Raw genomic sequence first — 24,820 nt, forward strand, 5'->3', positions numbered from 1 at the left:
TCTAGAAAGAGATTCTGCTGGAGTTTTTAGAGTGAATTAAGCAACCGCCACATGGCTACTGGATGTTTTGTTGCATGCTGACATTTTCCTTTTATGAGGAAGCCAACTGTTTGGTTTAACTTGTGCTATCTACATAACAACCATTGCTTATATCCTTTTGTGCTTCACCTATTTAAAGGTTAAAGAGAACCAAAGTAAACCTACATGCCGTATTAACCATTTCCAGTCAGCTGGATCCAGGGGGTGTTTAGAGTAACAATGACATATATAACTTGTTCAAGAAGCTATTTTAACTTGCAAAAGATGCTGATAAATATTGTAGCTCATTTTTTTCAGGCCTAATATTTGACCAGTTTGCAGGGAATCTGTCTTGCAAAACACTTTACCCCCACTCTGAATGTAGTACTTTAAAAGTTTGCATTGCTTCCTAATAAAAGCGTTTAGAAAAGTTGAGTGAAGGCAGAACTGTCCAGAACAGAGATAGGCTTTCCAAATGCTAGGCAAACAGCTTGCTGCAAAACTGAGTTTCTTGCTAAGGGGGAAATTGGCAGGTCTGCATCTCTTCTTTCCCACTCCCTACTGTAGATTCAAGGCTGCAGCTTATTGCTTTGGGGCTCCCATGTGAAGAGGAGCTAAGGCTTTGTTGACATTAGATTTTTATATATATATAAAAAAATCAAACACTTTAACAATTGGGCAGATAACAGGGATTGAATTCATTCTACCTAGCCTGACTCTAGCAGTCTGGATCATAGAGTTATGCTGACCACTGACTGCAAAACAGTTGAATTGCTTTAGTGCCTATAAACTCTGTCCCTTATGTTTTATAAGCAGCAATTCTCTCCCCTCTAGTCTCAGTTAATGCACTTTGGCATCAGAGAGAAATTACACAGCAGGAACTGTCATTACCCAAGCCAGAGTACTAAATAACCGGTGTAATGTACCTTTTCTTTTGCTCTGTACTGGGGTAGTCAGGCATCATGCCTTCTGTCTGAGCAAATTAGGAGGTGATACTGATGTGTAGGCTCGATGCTCTTCTATGGCCTCATTCTGTGTCGTAAGACAGCTTTTGTTTCTCCTTTACATTCTAAACATTATTTATTAAGAGCCATTATGTGAGCTAGCCTAAATGAATCAGTGCATTTTCTTTTAACTTTTCTTTTTGTTAGATGAGCCCTGTTAAATCTCTTTTAATTAGTAATGATGGCTCTACATTTTGCTATCCATATAGGCAACAATCCCAGAGGCATAATAAAATCCACAATATTCAAGTACACAGATTATCTAGTATTGTTGCCTTTGGTAGAGAGCTGATCATGTTAGACAGGACAAGGTTTTAGAATGCTGTAGCAGCCCTCTACTAATAACATTTCACCATGAACCACAGACAAAATGTTGTAGTTCCAACACAGAACTGAACAGTAAATGGCTGCAAAGTAGATGGAGGCCCCTTTCCCTTTCTTCAGGCATCTGAAGTGGCTTTGAAAGGAATATCCATGCTTTCATTCTTTTCCATCTACATGAATATGTTAGTAAGGCAGTAAATGGAATAGTTTGTTACAACTCCCTTCCCCAGTGGTGGTACAGCAGTTGTCCCAAGTTCTCCCTATGATTTATGAAAACAAAAAGACCCTAGTTGCATCAGACCAGAGGTCTACCTGTACTTTGCACAGTACAGCTCACAAACAGGGCTTAGAGTTGATAATCCTCTCTTGCTATATTATCCTACATCTGTGGCAAATTTGGAGGCAATTTTGTGCAAAACATTATTCCACAGTGGTGGCTGATGCTCATTGGGATTGCTAGGGAAGAATGGAGGCAGGTGAAGCCAAAGCCGACTAATTCTAGTTTTGTCTCCATCTTCTGTTCCGAATTCCACAATAGCAACATGAGAATCAAGAGGAGGCGACAGTCACTGCCATCCAATGGACTGCTTGTTATGGAAGAAGGCAGACAGAGGTTGATATGGCAGTGCGCCATTTGCCCCAGTGAACAAGATTCCACTGCTATTCTGTATCGCCATCATGACCAAGAACCAGCGAGAGAGATTGTCCATGATTCTGAACTGGTCGAAGTGCAACAGAAAATAAAATGGCGAGAGAAATGCAAAGTTTACAGGGAGGGTTTCCCTGCTACCTGTCTTAACATTTTGACAGGTCACACGGTAGGACTTTGTAGGTTGATCTGAATGCCTGGCAGTCTCATAGGGGTGTAGTTGGTCCTTCAGATAACATGATCTCAGAACTTTGAAGGCTTTAAAAGCTCAAAACTGAAACTTTAAATGGACCTGGAAATGAAACTGGCAAAAAGTACAGAATTGGCTCCCACAAGCATTATTGCTGCTGCATTCTGTACCAATGGAATTTTCTCAACTGAAAGGTAACCACACATGGAGAGCATTATTCTAATTCAGTGTGGATGTAACCAGTGCATGAGTCACTTTGGCAAGGTCCCATTTCACCAGATAGGTTCCAGCCAAACTCAAGCTGTGGCCCCTATTGCAAAATCAATTTAACTGGGTGACCAGTTCTGGCATTGCAAGTGAGAAAAGGAAAAACCTCTATTAACTTCTTTTACAGCAGCAGAACCTCTGAAGACTACTGTTCTTGGCAATCCTGAGATCACTTTAGGAAATTAATATTTTTAACGGTTCTAGACTTTTGAATTGTTTGTTTTTAAATTGTGGAAGTGTTTGCCACCCTGGCCTTCTTCAATAAAATATACAAACGGTCTGAGTTCACAAGGTTAGGTGCCTATGTTTTTCAAGGTATAACCAGAACATCAAGAATATTTTGTAACATGTTTATTGGAATTGTGACTTGGAAATCATTCTTTCCCTCTTTCCATGGATGATGCAAAACATGATTTAAACAGGAGCACACAATGTGCTTGTATAAACTGAGATACTGGATATACAGAACGCTTGTCAGAAGCGACTAATTTGAAATGAACATATTCACAGCCTATGAGCAAATGTCCCATTTATATGCTATTATTCACAGTAGCAGAGAATGTACAATTATGAAAATCTGCATAAGGTGTAAAGTACATAGGAGGCAACCAATACCCTACCCCAAGTGTATGGTGGAGTGTCTCTGGAAGTCTGCTTTTAGTCAATGGGCAGATTTCATGTAAAGTGTCCAATCAGCACGAGGGTTTTCACTCATGCAATTGAGCTTTCTCTTTTCTCGTCCCTCTGCCCCCCATCTGAAATTGGCTCAGGGGCGTCAGAAGAATTCCCAGAACAGAACATAGGGGATTAGTCTGTCTGGCAGGTTGCAACGCTTGCACTGACCATAACCTAACATTGAAATCTATCCTGGATTTCTGAAGGGAACTTAGGTGCAATGAAAACTGCATCTGGATTATAGCAACATTGCTTACATTAAATATGAGACTTAATTAGAAGGCAACAGAACACCTAATGCTTCATTATTACTATTTCTAAAACTTAAAAAAAAAAAGCTCACATTTATCAGGGTAAGATTAGACAAGGTGTTAATTGTGCTAGACAGCTACTATTACTGTCCATTTTAATTTGTATTTAGCACCACTGTTAATACAGTATAAAGGCATACATTAAGTGTCTTACAGGGCAGAGCTGAATGTGACTTCTAATCCCAATGAATGTTACACCCACTGACAATAAGTTTTCATTTTAGATATGTTATTTCTGCAAAATAGCATAATATCAAATACACATAGCCTTAAAACCCGTCAGTTCTACAACTGGAGACTCCTTTTAATGCAAGCAGTGAGATCCTCTGGAGTTGGGCTACTGGCAATGCAGCTCACTGAGACGCCTTGAGCAGTTATAGCTTCAGCTGTTGTTGGACCTATAGCAGCAAACTGAAACGACACTCGTGTTATAACACAGTAGAGACCGATACAGTATTGACTTTAGCTCTTGCTATGTCAGCCAGCTGCCTAATAACATTTTCCCATGTAGATCAACATTCTAGCCTTTCAGAAATGTATTCCAAACTCGTGTATGTATGTGGTTTTGGATCAAGGGCTAAAATGCATCCCTTTTCATTGGTCTTCAAGTTGCAATAAAGATCTATTGAACTTATTTTCTCATACCAATGAAGTTTGGACTAATAAATGTCAACTTACCCTCTTTAACTTACGTCTGGCACCAATAGCCAGCCTTGAAATTACATACCAAGCAAGTTCGCACTACTAATTCAAAATTCAAGTAGGGCAGGAAATTAAGCCCCATCTTAATATATGCTGTGTTCATGCTCAAACTATAGAATGGCTTTGCTCACATGTCATATTACCCGTCTTTAATGGTTTAGTGTGAACATGCTGGTCTCTCCTGTTTTGCTCCTTCTTGTTGGAACCACTTGGGTTTAGCATTACATCCAGACCAGATATCATGGTTTGTCCTGCTCAAAGTGTAAACCATTACTAGATTGAGATTGTGGTGCAGCTGGACAACTCTTTGAACCCTGCCCCCACTATTTATCCCAGGGTGAAAGCAGCTATTGATGACAATAGCGTTTTCAGGATGGTGACTTTCATCAGAACTGCAACATGGGTGGAAAATATGATCTCCTTCCCTCTTTGTGTTGTGGCCTCAATACAAATCTTCACCCCCACCCAGGTGGTAAAATATAAACACATGTGAATATGCACTCAATGTCACAAGTGGTTGATAATTCATATTCTGCAAACAGTGAAGTGAAGAAATAAATCAAGTGAAATGGTGTTGGCTTCCAATGGCGTGCATGCCTTTGCTTCTTCTTTTCCCTGCAGTTATTCCATAATGGTTGTATATCAAACTCTCATTACTGTTTGGTTGCTAACACACTGAAACATCCATAGATTAATGTGATTCTGAGTCAGTAAATAAGTTCTGCATCCCTCAACACTATAGGAAAAACATGTCTCCCAATTCATAAAGTGTCTTTCTACAAAGGATATTAAGGCAATTGACAGTGAACAGTTGCCACCCGCAGCACAAAGTTAAGAGACAGAAAAGCTTAAAACAAAATGATAATCAGGAATCCAAGACCCTTGAATCAGAATTCTGTTTGAACCAAATGCAATATCCAACAGATTTGTACCTTAATTTGGGGAAAGAGATCACCAGCCAATTCCTGAATCTGCTTCATACAATATTTGACGCCAGATGGACTGAAAAACGTGATACTTGCAGGAATACCCTGTGGAAAAATATTTAAAAGACAAGGAGAGCTGATATTTCTTCCTGGTTGAATCTCTTGATGTATGTTCAACCAGGGTTTTTTGTTTTGTTTTGTATTCACCATGGCCAGTTTGCAGCTTAAAAATCAGCTTGGTTCTGAAGTTGCTGCAGTGGATATTACAGCTAGCGGGGGGCTCTTACCAGATGTACATATAGCAACACAACATCACACTTCATTTGCTGTTTTGCCCAAGAATGCATGAAGTTTGATTTTTCCAGTTTTATTGGGAGGAGGTCACTAGAAGACCAGGCTAATGTTTCCTAAAAGAAGTCCTTTTTATTCTGGTCTACAAACAATTCCTCATAGTAACATAGTTACTTGAAGTTTTGCTCATGAACCTCACATTTCTAATTGTAATAGGCAACTGCGTAGCTTGGATTCTACAGTCAAGATCCCACAGCCAATACAACCCCTCCTTTCTAATGGACTTTTAAACAAAAATCCTTCAAGGGCTCCCTTCTAAACTTACTCTGGGCTACTGATCCAACACCAACTATATGCTCCACAAATGACCATGCAGAGTCAAGCATTCAGCCTGGTGTGGCATAAAAAATATACGTGAGCTAGAGAACTAATCTCAACAATGGCATTAGAGGAAGATCTCTCCTAAAAGTATTCAGCATGGAAAAAACAGTATCCCTTCAAAATTCCTACTTCCCACTGAGGGGCACAGGTGCAGATGGTGGAAATGAACAACCTGTGTTAACCCTTTACATTCAACAGTGTGAATTCCCTTAGAACAATAAATGCTTTACTGCAGAAAGGGGGAAAAAAGATTTTTCTACAAAAATAAAAAGTTTTAGGAAGTACAAGAAGAAGCCAGTAAGATATCACCTCAAGTCCACCTAATTGGCAGCAGCCCCACTTACTTTAGTAAAGGTAAAGGGACCCCTGACCATTAGGTCCAGTCGTGGCCGACTTTGGGGTTGTGGTGCTCATCTCTCTTTACTGGCCGAGGGAGCCGGCGTGCAGCTTCCGGGTCATGTGGCCAGCATGACCACTTTACTTTAGTACTTTACTTTAGTAGGACCCTTCTAATTCTAGATCGCTGCGATAACCCCTAAAAAACCCCCATGAAGCTGGGAACAAAACACACAAGTTAGCTGGAAGGTGAGATTATTTCATTTCTTTCTGTGAGTGCATCTAAAATAGGTTGAACATCTCAATTGCAGGAGGAAAAAAGATATATGTCTATACCATTAGTGTGGTAAGAAATGTTCAAGGATTATGTAACATAGAACCATCAATAGGTTTAAGAGCTATTGTGTTTCGTATCACAAAAGTGTCTGGGGACCACTTCCATTTTTATCAAACAAATGCATTATATCTAAGATGACTAAAAGCACAGCCAGAGGAATTCTGCCTCCACAGCTAGGGGAGGGGGCTGGAGGAATTGCTTAAGCAGCTTGCTAGTTGTTCTCGGCAATAGTAACTTAACAGACAACCAAGAGAATGTGAAGTTTGGAACTTAACTGGTTAAGAAGTTCCCATGATGCCTCAACATTCTGACGTCAGCTTTAGAAGCTGGGAGGAGCTGGGAGGAGTTTCTGTTTCCCTCTGGTCTTTGAGGGAAAAAGACGCAGCTTTGTGTAATGGCTGCAAGGAGCCCAGGAGATCCCTGGGGGAATGTCGGAATAAAGAACTGAAATGGACAAACCTGGACTCTGCATGTGTCGGTAAAAGGACGTGACAGTTTTTCACTGCTGTGTTTATCTCTGCTGAGGCGTGACTGAAGAGCTGCGGGAGACGGAGCAGAGTCTGGCAGGGAAGTGTGCCGGGCAGCCATAAATAGCTAATTGAGGTTTGCAAATCAATTAGCGGGGGTCGCGCCAGATCAATAAATCAATTCGGCCACAGAGAACGTAATAAAATTTATCATAATGTAGATAAATGCTCACTTGGGAAGTGAGATACCTGTTGTGAGAAATAATTCCTCAAGGAGTCTTGAAGATTAAGATGTTGAGTAGTTTGGTAAACAGTAAGACCCTCTAGTGCAATGCCTGCAACAAAAACAGTGAAATATATTAGTGATTAAGCTTATCGGTTTCAGTTAAATCAAAACACAAACATTTAAACTGATGTCATACTAAGCATTAATACTAACATGGATGGGTATCTAGCAGATGCTGCCCCAAATCTATAAAAAAAAAAACCACCTCTTTGTTTTGAAAACAAAATTATTTGGGGGGGAAATATTTTAAGGGTTTATTGTCATTTACAATAAACATGCAAAGACTTGCTAATCAAAGCATATGAGATAAACTGAACAAAAATCCCACACAACACTATTTACCAGTGTGGTGTAGTGGTTAAGAGCGGTAGACTCATAATCTGGTGAACCGGGTTCGCTTCCCCACTCCTCCACATGCAGCTGCTGGGTGACCTTGGGCCAGTCACACTTCTCTGAAGTCTCTCAGCCCCACTCACCTCACAGAGTGTTTGTTGTGGAGGAGGAAGGGAAAGGAGATTGTTAGCCGCTTTGAGACTCCTTAGGGTAGTGATAAAGCGGGATATCAAATCCAAACCCTTCCTCTTCTTCTACCTGAATATTTTTCAAGGGCACTGTAACTGAATATGCTATGCCAAAATAGCATGCTGAGTCGTCATCACCAATCCCAGCAACCATCTTAATTGATTATTTAAGTGGCAGTGACCTGCCTTGTTGTGCTTGCCAGAGAAATAGGTGAGGATGACTTATTGTATATGGGGATGATGTATAGGTTCACTTACGCGCCACTCTTCTGACTTCAACAAAGGCAAACATTGGGCACACACGGAGACTTTGCAGGCAGCATTAGGATGAACTTGCCCCTTGGACTGATCCAGGTTGTCACAGAAAGAGCATCAACATAAACTACCCAGTAGCACCACTGAGATGGCAATGTTGGATGGAGCCCACAAGTACACAAAGCCGGTTATTGGTCTGATAATCGGCACTGTCTCTCATGCACTCTGTGTTTCTCAAATTGAAGGACCAAAAATACTTTAAATGATTTAAATCAAACCTTTCCCGCTGAGCATTGTTGGAAGTGTTTCCCTTTTGAGAGCCCCGCAAGGAAAAAACAGAGGCAATGAATTGGGTGACTCCCCTGTTTGAAAAAATAAAATAAAAATATATTTAATTCATGAGGTCATTTTAAGCACAAAGCCCCCTAAATACTACTTTTTAACCATCACACTACAAACACACAGTGAAAAGTATGATATGTGTTACTTGCACCCTTAAGACTACTGAAAATAAAGTTCAAGGCACATAGGTGTTTCACATACAGCAGAAGCTCTTTAGCATGTTTTTTTTATTTTTTTAAAAAACAGGTTTCCATTGCCAAGGCAAGGATATTTTGGCTAAAGAGTTCTGGCAAAAAGATAAATTGCCCTGCAATGCTCCATTTCTTGGCTATTCAACAGAGAGCTACCAAGCACAATGCTTCCAATCATCTTAATAAGTTTTCTCCCTCCCCTTCAGTCACTTGGCATTCCTCATACGTTTAGCTATTTAAAGACTCATTTCAGCTGAATAAATTTGCTGTCTGACATTCCACACAAAGGAAAGGTCAAGGCTGTCACAAGATGGAACAGGGTGGTTTGAAAAGATGTTCCAGATACAAGTTGCCTTTTTGGAGATATCTAACACACCCATTTTCTGGTCTTTAAAATGGACACTCACTTTTTTGAACCCCTACAAGTTCTCTTAGGGGAACCATCACACAAATGTCCTCAGACAGACCTTCTTCTTGGAAAACAGTCATCCTTGTATACATTCATACAACATATTCCTACTAATATGTTTTTGTAAATCAATTTATGGAATTCACTGTTGAAAGATGTGCTGGTAGTCATTAGCGTAGCTGGTTCTAGAAATGGATTAAGACACATTCATGGAAAGGAAGTCTATTAGTTGGCCACAAAAACTATACCTCTGAATATCAGATGCTGGGGACAAAGAGAAGAGGGCTATTGCCCTCATATCCTGCTTCCCAGAAGAGTCTGTATGGCCACTCTTGGAAATTCAATTCTAGACTACATGCAGCAGGGCTCTTATACAGTTGTACCTCAGATATTGAACAGAATCCGTTGCGGAAGTCTGTTTGACTTCTGAAACATTTGAATTCCAAAATGTGGCTTCTGTTTGGCTGCAAGAAGCTCCTGCAGCCAATCAGAAGCTCTGTCGGACGTTCAGCTTCCAAAAGAACGTTCGAAAACCGGAACACTCACTTCCGATTTTCAGTCATTCAAGCTGACTGTATTCTTACAATGGTCTGGTGTTTTCAAGAGGCTCATAGTTCACACTCCATTACCCAACCACAAGCAGAGAGATTATCCTGGAGTAGAGGAAGAGTGTGGTCCTTTGCCTAATGTGTACAGCTTGCTTCTTCACAACTGATTTAGGAAACGCCAGGCAGAAATCACATGGCTCCTACTGAAACCTCATCTCTATTCTACTCATTCTTCTTAAAGGCACTTTTGTGCCCCACCCCCCAGCACTAGATAGATAATATAGATTTGTGTATATATTTCTGTTGCATGCTTGCACATTCAGGATCGGTGCACACACATATTAAGAAAACATGTGTTGCACTTCTGAGCCAAGCTAGGAATGCCTGGAAGGTTTGCCCATGAAATTAGGTGATCTGGATTGGAGAAAGTGGAGGGGTAAAACAATTTAAAATTCTCTGGTCCTACTATTTCCAGAGGATTTGCTTTTTTCCAAATTATTTTTAAACTGGATAAAAGAAAACATGGTTTGGGGTGTTTATTTTAAATGCTACAAGTACATTCTTGCCTCTTAGTCTTAAGCTCCTGAGTTTCCTCCAGGGTGAAGAAAACAGGCTCATTCCAGTAAAATCAAGCGGAGGGACCTTATTAGGAGTCTGCACAGATTTATCAGAATAACCTAATTGCAAACTGAAGTTTTATTAGGCACCACAGATATGTTAGTAATAAATTACAGGAAGCAACAAAGGACTTGAGACAGAATACAGAGCGTTATTTTGAGAGATAAAAGCAAAATATGTTAATATCAATTCTACCAAGGCTTGTGTCGGTTAATTGAAATGCCAATGTGATATCTGAAAAGTAATGCTAATCTTTTTAAACTTGTGTTTACAAAAAAGAAGAAGAAAAAGAATAACAGCCTGATAGCTCTGGCCAACGTAAGAGGCACCAGCCCCGGCAGTATCTCCTTCTTCTATAACAAATTATGCAGAGACATTAAATTCTAAAAGACCTTAAGATCTGTCTTGAGGAAAAAGACTAACACTACCTATTTAATTAAGGAGCCAGTTGATATATTTGCCCAAGCAACTCAGCCAAAGTCAGCTCTGAAGACAAGGAATCTTGGAAAACAATGCAACTATTTTCATACAGGTCCTACAGGATTCTGGACTTTTCATTGTCAACCAGGATAGAAAAATACGCATTCTGTATAAAGCATAATACGCCCCCCTTTTTTAAAGAAAATGTGTATGACAATAGAAAATGATAAAACAAGAACCCAATGGTTGAAAAATGTTATTCTGCTTACGAGAACAAATGTATTCAGCTAGTTTTTCAGCATTCCCAGAGCTCTCTCCTTGTGATGTGAGACCTATTTCAGCCACTGAAAGAAAAAGAGAAAAATGATTCCTTAGGATGAGTTGAAAGTTCTACTGAGTCAGTGAGGATATTCGTATTTTAAAGAATACTTTGTGACATTATCATAAATCAATGTTTAAAATGCGCTTTATAGAGATACATACAAGTGAGAATTATAATTTGCTATCCAACGACGTGATCGACTGCATGGAAAACAATGCAAAAGTACAGCCACGGAACATAACAGGATTCATCTTTGTAGCTCAGATTCTGATAACTGGAACACTGCACCAAAGAACGCACCAAATACATTTTTGATCCATAGCAGCTGAAGCAATGCAACACGAACAAAGGTATAGCAGCAGTGCTTTGCTTCCACTTCTATTCAATATGCTCCTACATGGGTAGGGGTTCCCCTGCCCATCTCTAAAAATTGCCTGCTAAAGATGAATGTTTGCTAGTGTGTTGTAGGACTGGAATTAGAGAAACAGGTTCAAACTGCCATAAAGAGCAAGCTATAAATGTGTTAAAAGATAGTTTGCCCTTGAATCCTCCTATCTCTCATTGTAGTAAGAAGGACACAAGTATTTTGTGTGTGTAAAGAGAAAGCAGGAATTTGTGGTAGAATTAGGAGAGGGGCCTGTCTGGAAACCTGGGTTCAGAGTGGAGGGATTTAAATGTAAAAACCCAGCACCCTGTGTGGTGCCAGGAAGCATACTTGCAGCTCATGCAATCACTTGAGCATTGGAATAACAAGCTCTCTCAGTCTCACAGCAGAAACAAGGTGCACTGCAGCCGTTTGTATGCAAGGACCTTGTCACGTGGGCCTTCTATAGCTGCTCTTGCTCATATGATTGCTTGCTTCCTGGCTCCAATCCCAGAAACCTGTGCTTCCTGCCTTGACAACAACCTAGGCTGCTTATGGCTCAGCATTCTGGCATGAGTTTAGATTCGATCCAATTTCATTTCCTGGTCAGATGGCATACAAGCAACTTCTAAGATTTTTGCTGGCTGACAAATACTTTGACCATTAAGGAGTAAATAGTAGGGAACTAGAAATAAGCATCAGTATCTTTTGCAAAGTATGGCATATAGCTTTTTATTAATATTTTTATAGGCCTTTTAAAAAATGTGGCTTACCTAGTTCAGCTGTAGCTTTTCCCACCACATAAATGGATTTGGTATTCCACTTTTCTCTCAGAGAATTTTTCCAAACTGTGAAACGTTAAAATTGTGTGTAAGCATTTTGCAATACAGTATAAATACAAAAATGCTGATTTGGACATGCCCTACCAAAGAACGTTTATTTGAAAAATGTGAGGGCTCAGCAAAATATTAATAACTATTACTACAGTATAAATGTCAGTGACTATGCAAAGCAAACAAAAATGTGTTTTTGTTCAGTACTCCAATATGCTTCGAAAATTTGGATGAATAGACGCTTCTTTCAGTTACTTGTCTGAAGCTGCTTTCTTAATCCATATATTTAGAGTGCTTCCAGATGGGTGTTCATTGTGGGATGGGTGCTGCTCATGGACTCAAGTTTTTTCACAGCGTCCGCATGACGCTGCTGGCATCAAAATACTGACATTAACACAGCACTGCTCAAAAGAAAAGGAAGCCAGGGCATGTAATAAGTTCCTAAGCAATGCATTGAATTAATACCACCACTCATAGGTAACTGCATTATCCCAGTACAAAAGGATGTGGTAGAAAGCTTCTGAAAATATCTGATCCAGTGACTCACTAGGATTGCAATCCTAACTCCACTTAACTGGGGCAAGTCCCAATGAATTCCGTAAGTCTTCCTTTTGAATAGACATGGTTAGGATTCTGCTGCAGGATGATAAACACTCCTCCCCCCCCCCCACCAGAATGATGGAGAATTCTAATAGCCCTTCAACTGTTTATACACTCAAGGGCTTATTCTTTTTTTGGGGGGGGTGCATTTTAAAGCATATACAGTGGTTCCGGAGCCCCATTCGCATCCTGAAGAGAACGCAACCCACGTCTGCACGTCTGCGCAGATTGCGATTCGCCGCGGCTGCGCATGCGCGTGACATCATTTTTAGCGTCTGCGCATGCGCATTCCGTTACTTCTGGGTCGCTGCAGAGTGCAACCCGAAAACGCTCAACCCGAAGCTACTTTAACCCAAGGTATGACTGTATCTCGAGAGAAAACAGTGAAGTAATTCACCACATTTAATGGTATTGTCTAAATTCCCACTTACCTTTTTTTTTAGTATTATCATCCAGACATAATCTGAAGGCTTCTACAGCTCTTGGGCTGGTAAAAATTAGTCCAGAATACTGTTGAGGGTGAAAAACCTATTTATCAACAAAAATTTGAGAAAAATAAACGTAAGTTAACAATGAGAAATCAAACACAATAAAAAGCCTTCCATCTGCTGCTTTTTAAAGCAAAGGCTCCTGGTGTCCTTAGTAGTATTTTCACCAAATTACTAAGTCCTGCATTAACAATACTGTCAAGTCTTTTTGTTTGTGTTTTCTATGGTCTGAGTTCAACAGCAGCCTATCATTTTACAATATAACTTTGACGTGTTGATGGCATGACCTACAGTTGACTTCAGGTCAGTAAGAAAACAATTTTTTGATGGGACTTCAGAATCCAAGACTCTGGAGTTGTCACTGAGTGTCCACAGCCTACTGTAAAGTTACCCTAGGATAGCAATAGATGTTATTGTGTGATTCATTGCCTAAAGGGAACTGTACCTTGAATAACTGACAAGTGAATTTTTGATCTCACAGTCTGTATGCCTGCCTAGACATATTCTTTCTTAAGGAGGAAATCATGTGTGTTTAAGTTGGGCAGCCTCAAGAACTCTAAATTTTGAGAATCCTTGTCGACAATAATAGACTCATTGCTTTCCCCACAACTAATGGGGCAGGAAAAATTATTGTGGAACATCATAATAACTGTTCAACTTTCTCTCGGCAGAATCAGTGAGGTGTAGAACAACAAACTACTGCTAAAAATCTGACGCTCTGCTCTGCTGAACTGAGGCAACAGTTTACAAGATTAGAAGTATGGATCTCAGCACCCGCAGTTCAATACAAAAACTAGGTTCTAGTCTTAGCCTTTGTACACAAGTAAGGCCACATTTTACCAAATGAAACTTGACCCCATAAAACATCCACGGTATGCTGTAGCAAATGGAGTTCTGGTGAAGCTTCCACCAGCTTCCCAGGGGTCTTGGTTTCCCCTACAAAGCTTAAATGATGCCAGTGATACTCAGCCAGAATATGTAAATCAGGGATCACCAACATGGTGCCCTGCAGGTGTTGCTGGATTCCAACTTCCATCAAGCCCAGCCCTCATGGCCAATGATCAGGGATTATGGAAGCTGTGGCCCAGCAACATCTAGAGGCCACTAAGTTGGCTACACCTTATATAAACCCTCAATGTAATTACATGTCCAAGTCAATTACCGTGATCCAAAAAAATAGCCCTAAACATGTAACTAGGGCTTTCCTATTGTAACCTATGGAAAGGAAAGGAACTCTGTGCACTCTCAGAACTTCACTGGCCATAGCCAGCAAAGCAAACTCCAAGGACATTCAAGGCTCTGGACTGTAGCTCACTGTCTTGGAAATGTGAAAAAGCTTAGTCTGAAACAGAAATATTACTTAAGCTTAAAAATACCATTTATATATAATTCAGTTACATAGTTTAGATACCAATGTGGCTTTATAGTCTAAGCCTTCAGCAAGCGTCTACAATTCCAAATCCCATTATCAAGCATATTTGTTTGTATGCTTGTGTGTGTGTGTGTGTGTGTGTGTGTGTGTATACAGAAAGAGAGTGAGAGAGAAATCTCAAGATTTATGTTTCTTTTAAGCATCCCTTTAGAGTACTATTTATATAATGCAAGTGTAATTACAGAAATAGCACCACCCGGACACTAGCTCAAGGGAACTATACCTGTGATCAACTGTGGCTCATAATCCTAGCTGTGGGCATAATCAGACTCAAAGCTGGCTCATTTACTGATTGGTATTTTTTTCTACATCCCAGTAGCTTTGTTTTTGCAGCTGAAGGGTTTGGCAAGAGATATGCGAAACGAAAGATTGCGCTAATAACCTGCCCCAGAGTAACCTCCAAGAAAATAAAATGCTTTTCATGCATTTACAGTGTGCTAGGAAAGAAGCAGAAGACATCAAGAAGAGGTGGCAAGAATACACAGAGGAACTATACCAGAAAGAAATGGATGCCTCGTACACCCTAGGTAGTGTGGTTGCTGACCTTGAGCCAGACATCCTGGAAAGTGAAGTCAAATGGGCCCTAGAAAGCACTGCAAATAACAAGGCCAGTGGAAGTGATGGTATTCCAGCTGAACTATTTAAAATTTTAAAAGATGATGCTGTTAAGGTGCTACACTCAATATGCCAGCAAATTTGGAAAACTCAGCAGTGGCCAGAAGATTGGAGAAGATCAGTCTACACCCCAATCCCAAAGAAGGGCAGTGCCAAAGAATGCTCCAACTACCGCACAATTGCACTCATTTCACACGCTAGCAAGGTTATGCTTAAAATTCTACAAGGAAGGCTCAAGCAGTATGTGGATCGAGAACTCCCAGAAGTGCAAGCTGGATTTAGAAGAGGCAGAGGAACCAGAGACCAAATTGCAAACATGCGCTGGATTATGGAGAAAGCTAGAGAGTTCCAGAAAGACATATACTTCTGCTTCATTGACTATGCAAAAGCCTTTGACTGCGTCGACCACAGCAAACTATGGCAAGTTCTTAAAGAAATGGGAGTGCCTGATCACCTCATCTGTCTCCTGAGAAATCTCTATGTGGGACAAGAAGCTACATTTAGAACTGGATATGGAACAACTGATTGGTTCAAAATTGGGAAAGGAGTACGACAAGGCTGTATTTTGTCTCCCTGCTTATTTAATTTATATGCAGAATACATCATGCGAAAGGCCGGGCTGGATGAATCCCAAGCTGGAATTAAGATTGCCGGAAGAAATATCAACAACCTCAGATATGCAGATGACACAACCTTGATGGCAGAAAGTGAGGAGGAATTAAAGAACCTTTTAATGAGGGTGAAAGAGGAGAGCGCAAAATATGGTCTGAAGCTCAACATCAAAAAAACGAAGATCATGGCCACTGGTCCCATCACCTCCTGGCAAATAGAAGGGGAAGAAATGGAGGCAGTGAGAGATTTTACTTTCTTGGGCGCCATGATCACTGCAGATGGTGACAGCAGCCACGAAATTAAAAGACGCCTGCTTCTTGGGAGAAGGGCAATGACAGGCCTAGACAGCATCTTGAGAAGTAGAGATGTCACCTTGCCAACAAAGGTCCGTATAGTTAAAGCCATGGTCTTCCCAGTAGTGATGTATGGAAGTGAGAGCTGGTCGCCGAAGAATTGATGCTTTTGAATTATGGTGCTGGAGAAGACTCTTGAGAGTCCCATGGACGGCAAGAAGATCAAATGCATCCATTCTTAAGGAAATCAGACCTGAGTGCTCACTGGAAGGACAGATCGTGAAGATGAGGCTCCAATACTTTGGCCACCTCATGAGAAGAGAAGACTCCCTGGAGAAGACACTGATGCTGGGAAAGATGGAGGGCACAAGGAGAAGGGGGCGACAGAGGACGAGATGGTTGGATAGCGTTTTTGAGGTTACCAGCATGAGTTTGACCAAACTGCGGGAGGTAGTGGAGGACAGAGGTGCCTGGCGTGCTCTGGTCCATGGGGTCACGAAGAGTCGGACACGACTAAACGACTAAACAACAACAACAACAAGGAAAGACACACTAGCTTCTGTTCCTCTATTTAAATGGAGGTTAGCAGCTCTTTTCTTAGCTTCAGAAGCACGTGCTCAGCTAGTAATAAGGTTTAATTACTCAAATTTATAAACAAGTAATTAAAAAAATTTCGAATCCCCGCAGTGGGGTGCACTCCCGCTGCTCGGTCCCAGTGCCTGCCAACTTAGCAGTTCGAAAGCACCCCCGGGTGCAAGTAGATAAATAGGGACCGTTTACTGGCGGGAAGGTAAACGGCGTTTCCGTGTGCTGCGCTGGCTCGCCAGATGCAGCTTTGTCACGCTGGCCACATGACCCGGAAGTGTCTCCGGACAGCGCTGGCCCCCGGCCTCTTGAGTGAGATGGGCGCACAACCCCAGAGTCTGTCAAGACTGGCCCGTACGGGCAGGGGTACCTTTACCTTTACCTTAATTAAAAAAAAAACATTTTCCTTTAATCCTGTGGCAGAAACAAGTGTCCTTGTGAAAATGGTAGCATCAAAGTAGGATCATCGACAGCTCGACTCACTGCTATTTTGTCATCACACTACTTAGTATTTAAAGCTCTGTTTCAGTGACTGACAGGCCCCATAAGACCATTCAGTTCACAAGCTCATAAACATACTGAAAAAAATATTCATTTAAGTCACTTAGATACCTAAAAAAGCAAGGAATTTTTTTTATCTCAGTTGTCAGGGCACTAAATTCACCTTTGAGATTTAGGATGCAGCTTTAAACATATGTAAGTAGGAAGCAACCCTTGGGGCAATGAATGGGACCAACTTCCAATGAAGTATTCTTTGGAATGGAGTATAAAATGGTAAAAGAAATAGGGCTCTTACAGTTCCAAAATGCATGTGTTAACTGAGCGTCACATCTAAAACCCCCAAACTGGTAAACAAAAATCATATTCAAAGAGTATATCATTTCTTGGCAAACTTCCCCAAGCAAAACAAAACATGAATGGCAAGGACTTTAGATAAATTCAGTATGCATGCAGTATTTGTACGTGAACACATTTTTCACCATTGTTAGATAGTTGTCTTTGCAGGAGTATCAATTCTCATGGAGGTCAAGCCAAATAGTAAAGTTTATCCTTTCCTCCACCACGGAATATAATTACCAGACTGGTCTCTCCACTGATACCAGATGCCCCTATGGCCAGAAGCAACTGAGGTTCAAACAGGCCAGAGACCCCTTCTAGTCAACATAATGCTATATACCATGGCAACCTACATTCCTAATCCAACAAATGGGTTTTTAAAAATTAGATGCTTTTTTTTTTTTTTTTTTGCCGAACAGGCTATTAACAGGAAGAGAATGTTAAGACTTACCCTTTCAGAGAAAGCTTGGAGAGATGTAAATTCAAATGCTAAAACTGGGATTAAAGTTGCTTCAAGCCCGTGCAAACCCAGTTCCTATGAATGAAAGGACATACAATTTTGGGATAAGATAAGGATTGACACATTAAAATTATTCTTAACATTTAAATCAGCAAGGTAACCTAGGCTGGGAGTAAATGTCACTGAAAACAATTAGATTTACTTCTGAGTAGGCATGTATAGAATTGTACTGTTGTTTAGTGGTAACAGCATAACTTAGGTAAAAAAGCAAACTTGCGTTTTTATTTAAAAGCCAGCTGCATTGGACCAAGTGCCTTAAGTTACTGAAAAAACGCCCCTGCGTGCATAATATGTTCATAATTACAAGGCTTATGCCAGAGGACATGCAACAGCTGCCCTACGGTGTAAAACAGTTGTCCTTCAAAACAGGCCTACATTTGGTAGCAGAGAAGCTTGAATATATGAAATCTGAGCATATAGTACACTTGAAGGGTGTATTATTAACCTTCTGGGTTACTAACTTTAAGCATTCCCCTCCAGCCTACAGCTAGCTTAAATTGCAAACGACTCTTTCCAGAGACGTAGCGGGAAGAGAGGACATCTATCTGGCCTGCTGCCCAACCTGGCAATAGCTATACTTTTTATGACAATGCAGTTGTACCCCATTTATGATCTGTGGACCAGTGGTTGTCTGTGGCTATCTGAACAGGTCCATTAACCTAAATGCAGAACTCAGAGTTAAGTTGAATGACAATTCAGATACAAATATCTAAATTTAATCTCTTTCGAAAGGTTACTTACTTTTATATATGGATCTGGTCCGTTTTCACTTTCTTTAGGCTCTTTCAGCAACAGAACTTTCATTGTTTACTGGAGAATACAAAAACACAACACAAAATCGTATCTAAATTGGATCTAGAGGATTCTTCTCTGTACAATGTCTGCATTAGTTGAATATCACAGGAAACAGGACAATTAACAACTGCACTGAAGGGCCGTTGGCTGCACAGTGAGTAAGCAGCTAATGTGCATTCTCTGGGCAGGAACATCTACCCTGATAAGGCGAACAAAATGCATGTTGCTTTCAAATGATATGGCAAGGAAAGTAAGAGTGATAAGAAAGAAAAGGCATTCATTTTGCTTTTAACTCTACTACATACTAGTGCTAAAATGACAAACCTTCTTAAAAGTCTCCCAGACCAGTAGGACTGCAAAAATCCATGTAATTGTTGAGAGAATTATTTTCCAGTACAACTATCATTTAAAATATTTGCACATGCACTACCTAGAAAGGCTACCCTGAATTATTTTGTTGCCCTGCAGAAAACGGGTAGGGCTGCACCTGCCATGATTTCCAACTACATTCCTGTTTAAATATCAGCCTATAAATAAGTTACCCCCCCTCCCCACAATGCACTGCAGAATTTCCAAATCTGCAGAGGTCCAGCAAGGGACACCACTCTTTTGCTTTAAATGTGTTCTGAAGAGAGCGGGAAAGAACCTGCCAAATCCATATCCAATGAAGGTTCTCTCACATTTTCTTCACAAATGTAAATGTGGCACAAGCTGCAAACCACCAGGCACACTAGCTCAGGTTCAAACTACACAAGCAATGTATCCAGGTGTGCCAATTTTATTTATACAGGTCACCGACCCAATTCAAACTGCACGCAGAATTTACATTGGAGATTGCATGCTTGATGGTATCCACATATAAAAACTTCTTGTACATGGAAAGCTTAAGACACATCAGGACAAAGTTAGTTGAGGCTACAGACTTCTCTTTGACATGTGACCTTTCAGTAAGAGGATTTTTACATGCATGCATTTTTAAACCAGCAACCCCTCTGTATTCTGAGGTTGTACACTAAGGGAACAACCCTAAGGCTAGATCTGCTGGAATGTGCAGGGTTAGGATCCAGCAGATCTCCAGCTGAGCTGGGAGGTTCTTGGCTCTGCTGGGCTATGCCTGCACAAGTCCCCAACTCCAGCTCAGCCAAAGATACACTGCGCTAAGTCCTTCACCCCAGCTTAGCAGTTACCCAGCTGGTTGAGCCCAGTGGAATTTCAGCTTGTGTAAACCCAGAGGGGTGGACCTTAGGCTGGATCCTAAGCCCAGCACGGTCACATGACTTGGGAACACTAAGTTAAGCTGACAAAAAGGATGATGTAACTCAAGCTCTATTTTAAAGTCTTGCTTTCCCTCTGCCAGGCTTTGGTCAAGCCCAGCCAACAGTAGCCCCACACCTGATCAGAGTTTGGATCTGGTACAATTTACACCAGCATAACTATGACTGGCTTCCCATTCTTAGGACTGCTTCCTAGCACAGCTTTGTCTGCTCGTTTGAATTGGTTCTCAGAGCATCTAGGTGCAACTGCATTAAAGGGTCACAAACAGGCCAAGCTCCATCACTAGGCTAACTGTGGAATACATGTGAATGTTGCATTATATTTAAGATAATCAGTAGGAACTAAACCCTACATAAAGTCAATCAATTGTGAGGCAAAGTGGTCCATTAAATTGTACTCAAGTCTCTCTCCATCGTGTATCTTACTTCACCACTGGGAAACAAAAATAAGTATCAGTGCAAGTTTTCCAAATATTTTGTAAATCAGCATTTCAGGTATTTATCATTTCAGAAGCTAAATATATTTCAAAATAGACAAATTAAATGGAAACATCCCATGAACTCAGACATAAATTAATTCAAACCATAACCTAAATGTTATTTTCACACTGATCCCAGAGACTGCAATGTATAGAAGACAACTGATAAAAGGATGCATGCTTTTGAGTTTGAAGAGGAATCTTTTGCCAGGATAAAAGAACAAAGGCATTCTGAGAACAAATATTAAGCTGCAACATAAATCATTTCTTGAAAAACAAAACACCCAGCTTTGAAACCTGTAAATATGCTGGTTGTTGACCAAAGTCAGCCAGTTTAATGGGACTCTGAAAACAACTTCTGGATTTAAAACCAAAACTCTATTCAAATCCACTGGCAAGGCTGGAAAAATCTCCTAAAAATGTAATGTGGGTGCCCATTTTCAGGGGACACAACTCAGGGGCAGAATGGATATATACAGTGGTACCTTGGGTTAAGAACTTAATTCGTTCCAGAGGTCCGTTCTTAACCTGAAACTGTTCTTAACCTGAGGTACCACTTTAGCTAATGGGGCCTCCCGCTGCTGCCGCACGATTTCTGTTCTCATCCTGAAGCAAAGTTCTTAAGCCGAGGTACTATTTCTGGGTTAGTGGAGTCTGTAACCTGAAGCGTCTGTAACCCGAGGTACCGCTGTACTGGGTTTCCAGCACAGAGGCAGATTTAGGGAAGTGCAAATGGTTCGCCCACACTGAACGCAGAGCCAAGAAGGCGTCATGGGGGCACCAGAACAATGACGAACAACAGAAGGTGAGAGGCAGGGGAGGGGTGCCAAATTTTGGCATCACACAGGGCACTGCTGAAATTTGGAAGCCCAAAGTCCGCCACTGCCCAACATCTCAAAAGGCCTTGGGGCCAAAGGCTGGGAAACACATTGGTCCAAGAAATTAGAGAGCTGCTACCAGTTAGAATAGGCAAGACTAAGGCTAGAAAAATTGTTAGTCAGACTCCATATGACAGCTCAATACCAAATTTAATTATACAGCTCTGTTGCCTCCTTACATAATGGTGATTGTCAGGAATCTATCCCGCATATTGTAGCTACATCTTAAAAATTTGGTGCGTGGTTTGCAAAATCTGATGTCAAATTAACTAAACATTCACTTCCTGGAAATCAATTTTGAACTTTTGTCAGTTTCAATATTTTGAAGGTATGCTTACTTATCCATTTCAGCCTTATGCTTACTTTTCATACATACACCTGAGATGGCAGGCATGTAATGGAGAAGTACACTTTGACCCACATATTGCCCATAGGGGCTACATCCGCAGGCAAGCATAACATTCATTTTGGCCTCCAACCATCAACGAGAAGCCTCTGGAAATAGCTGGTTGTCTTTTCTTTTTAAATACCAACAGGCTTAATCGGGGGGGAAACACCAATTACAAGGTGACACAGATTGCATCAAATATAGTGCTGACCTCATACGCCAAGGCTCTCCTGTAGGTGAGATAGTCCTGGAAATAGTTCGGACTCTACATCATTTGAATGCATTTTTTCTTAGCAACTGTGTATCAGAGTGACTAAGTTATCACTGCAAGTCTAGGCATTATGCCATCCCAACAGATGTGCATGAATATAGGCACCCAGGAAAGAGAATGTGCATGCCCAATGAGCTAGCTCTCAGCCAAAATGGCTAAAAACAGCTGTCACTTGCTGAGTTTGTGTACCAAAGGCTACAGGAGTGCACCATCATCTTAACTCTCTTGCCGTCGCTCCCCCCACCGCCCAATTACAGCAATATCTTGTTTTTCAGTCAATTGAGAATTATATAAGGAGATCCTGCTGGATCAGACAAAAGGCAGACAACCAAACCCCTATGTGAAGCCCACAAGAAAGACCTCATTGAAACAGCACTGTCCTCTCCTGCACCTTCCAGCAACTGGCATTCAGAAGCGTACGGCTTCCAGCAATGGAGGCAGGAACCAACTCTCAAGGTTAGTTGTCACTGATAGCCTTCTCCATGTTTTTGTGTTTAATACTGTCCTAAATCCATCCATATTTCAAGCACTTGTAAATGAAAATTTATTTTGCATAGTTGCATCCATCATTGATCTCTTTTTTTTTAATGCTGTGTATCCTGTTTTATAGGGACGCGGGTGGCGCTGTGGGTAAAAGCCTCAGCGCCTAGGGCTTGCCAATCGAAAGGTTGGCGGTTCGAATCCCCGCGGTGGGGTGCGCTCCCGTTGCTCGGTCCCAGCGCCTGCCAACCTAGCAGTTCGAAAGCACCCCCGGGAGCAAGTAGATAAATAGGGACCGCTTACTGGCGGGAAGGTAAACGGCGTTTCCGTGTGCTGCGCTGGCTCACCAGATGCAGCTTGTCACGCTGGCCACGTGACCCGGAAGTGTCTCTGGACAGCGCTGGCCCCCGGCCTCTTAAGTGAGATGGGCGCACAACCCTAGAGTCTGTCAAGACTGGCCCGTACGGGCAGGGGTACCTTTACCTTTACCTTATCCTGTTTTATATAAGGTTTCAAATTCCACAGAAACTATAAAAATACACCGACAGTTTTGAAAACTTTCTCAGAGCTATTTTGACACAAACACTTCAAAATCAAGGAAGTATTCTCCACACACGTGCCAAAATATAACCTCTCTTGCAAAAAAAAACCTACTACTACTACTACTAATAATAACAACGGTAATATTGTTGGTCAACATCCTATCCACAATCTTAGGAACAGGACTTTACGTTGCTTTTGGCAAGGCTGCACTACAAAATATGAGTGTTAAATCAAAGACTCGTGTAACTGCAGAGCATAGGATAATTGGCACAAACACATCTTTAGGCAGGCTTGCAAAAAACTCCTCTCTGAAATGCTGGAGAGCGGCTGTCAATCTTCCTCTGCGCCACCATTGGCTAAGGTCATGATACACACTAGTATGTACATATGCAAGTACATACTACATTCCGATGCAAGTTGGCCACTGGAAGCCAAAATCTGCATCAATTTATACAGCAGTTTCATCCAATATCTACCATCAGTAAATTCTACAGTGGGGTTGGCTAGCCTTTTCTGGCCAGGGACCACATGCCAGCAATGAATGTGGCAAAAGCAACAAGCCACTGACAAAATAAAATGCACATGGAAGACTAAAAACATTGGAAGACAAAATCTCTTTCAAATGGGTACATGAACTTCAGCTTTCTTATTTATTTACTGAGGAAAGCAAAGGGCACAGTGCTGTCATTTCTAAACTGCCTTATTTGTACAGCTGTCAACCAAACAGAAGGGAGATATCTGGACCTTGGAAGTCCTGCTTAGAAAGAACAGTTATTAACATTCTTGCAAGTTAGCTGAATACTGCTCAGCAGCCAATACTGCTCAAGCAACAATATTTCCACCATGAGTGCATGTGCAAGGACCCTGGATGGCTGTGGCTAGCATCTTATGTCTGGATCCGGGGCTTTTAAGCGTGTAAAGCAGCACAGTATGTGGCAATTTTTATTTCAGAAATAAAACTGTGGTACGGCAGAGCAAGGACATAGTACCTTCAGTTACTGCACAGCAGGGCCGATGAAATTCTTTCCTGGGGCACTATTTGCCATTTGTCTACATGCCAAACAAATAAGCCTCTCTCAAAGAGAAATAAGCTAAGCGGAGGAAGAAGTTACAATAGCATGCATGGCCAAGCTGCCACTTTTATTTCGAAAAATTCCTAAGTCCTTTTGTTATGACCAACCAAAATGTCACAGAATAGTGAGCAAGCTTTCAAGTTCACCAGAGTTCTTCATCAGGCTGGATGTTAAGCAAAGTGCTGGGAGGCGGGGCAAGAAGAGAATATGTATGTGATTGATAAATATATATATATTCATTATATATATATAATGAAAAGCTCGCTTGTAACCAAAAGCATAATGTCTTCCTTGATCAAAACATCGTGTTATCGTATAAGCCAAACGGACTGCGGACCTAAGTTGCTCCCTGACTATTAATCAACAGGAAAGAGGGGGAAGCACTCTGCACATGGCCAGAAGCTCTCGTTTCCGTTACATATTTACCCCAGCGCTCAGCCCTGGCACTGGGAGCAATGCGCTGTTTCTTCCCAGGCAGGGCTTGGCCACTGAAACTGCTGCCTTGGTGCCCAAACCTCCACCGCTGGCGACCCCCGACGTCCCCAGGGGTACTCCTTTTCCGACGAAGGGGCGGAGGGCTAATCCTGTTCACGACCCTCGCAGCCACAGTGTCCCGCCTTCCTCGCAGGCCATTCCAGGCGGCACCGGGGCCCCCCGCCCACCTGCGCGC

At 41.5% G+C, this 24,820-nt stretch overlaps 2 protein-coding genes across 7 annotated transcripts in view; one reads left to right on the forward strand and one right to left on the reverse strand.

Moving 5' to 3' along the window:
- The window catches only part of EDRF1 (erythroid differentiation regulatory factor 1), a 39,519-nt gene extending 35,447 nt beyond the window's left edge, over positions 1–4,072 (forward strand). For all 3 annotated transcript variants that reach the window (XM_077930348.1, XM_077930349.1, XM_028729957.2), the window contains one exon: positions 1,885–4,072. In XM_077930348.1, the coding sequence (XP_077786474.1) occupies positions 1,885–2,188 (304 nt within the window). In that variant the 3' untranslated portion in view covers positions 2,189–4,072. The remainder of the gene's footprint in view (positions 1–1,884) is intronic.
- On the reverse strand, positions 2,789–24,788 carry UROS (uroporphyrinogen III synthase). 4 transcript variants are annotated; one of them, XM_028729971.2, is made up of 10 exons: positions 24,666–24,788; positions 18,711–18,779; positions 17,901–17,984; positions 13,019–13,115; positions 11,928–12,002; positions 10,738–10,812; positions 8,219–8,302; positions 7,128–7,213; positions 5,073–5,171; positions 2,789–3,849 (listed from the first exon to the last, which is right to left on the reverse strand). In XM_028729971.2, exons 2-10 carry the CDS (start codon positions 18,771–18,773, stop codon positions 3,724–3,726), a joined length of 789 nt encoding a protein of 262 aa, XP_028585804.2. In that variant the 5' UTR covers positions 18,774–18,779; positions 24,666–24,788; the 3' UTR covers positions 2,789–3,723. The 4 variants fall into 4 exon arrangements, 3 of the variants coding, with proteins under 3 accessions (XP_028585804.2, XP_028585803.2, XP_028585808.2); XM_028729970.2 differs by having other exon boundaries at positions 24,577–24,713; XM_028729975.2 differs by having other exon boundaries at positions 3,647–3,849; positions 7,112–7,213; positions 24,577–24,713.
- Between the last annotated feature and the right edge of the window lie 32 nt (positions 24,789–24,820).

Source organism: Podarcis muralis, chromosome 6 (assembly GCF_964188315.1).
Source record: "Podarcis muralis chromosome 6, rPodMur119.hap1.1, whole genome shotgun sequence".
Lineage (NCBI taxonomy): Eukaryota > Metazoa > Chordata > Lepidosauria > Squamata > Lacertidae > Podarcis > Podarcis muralis.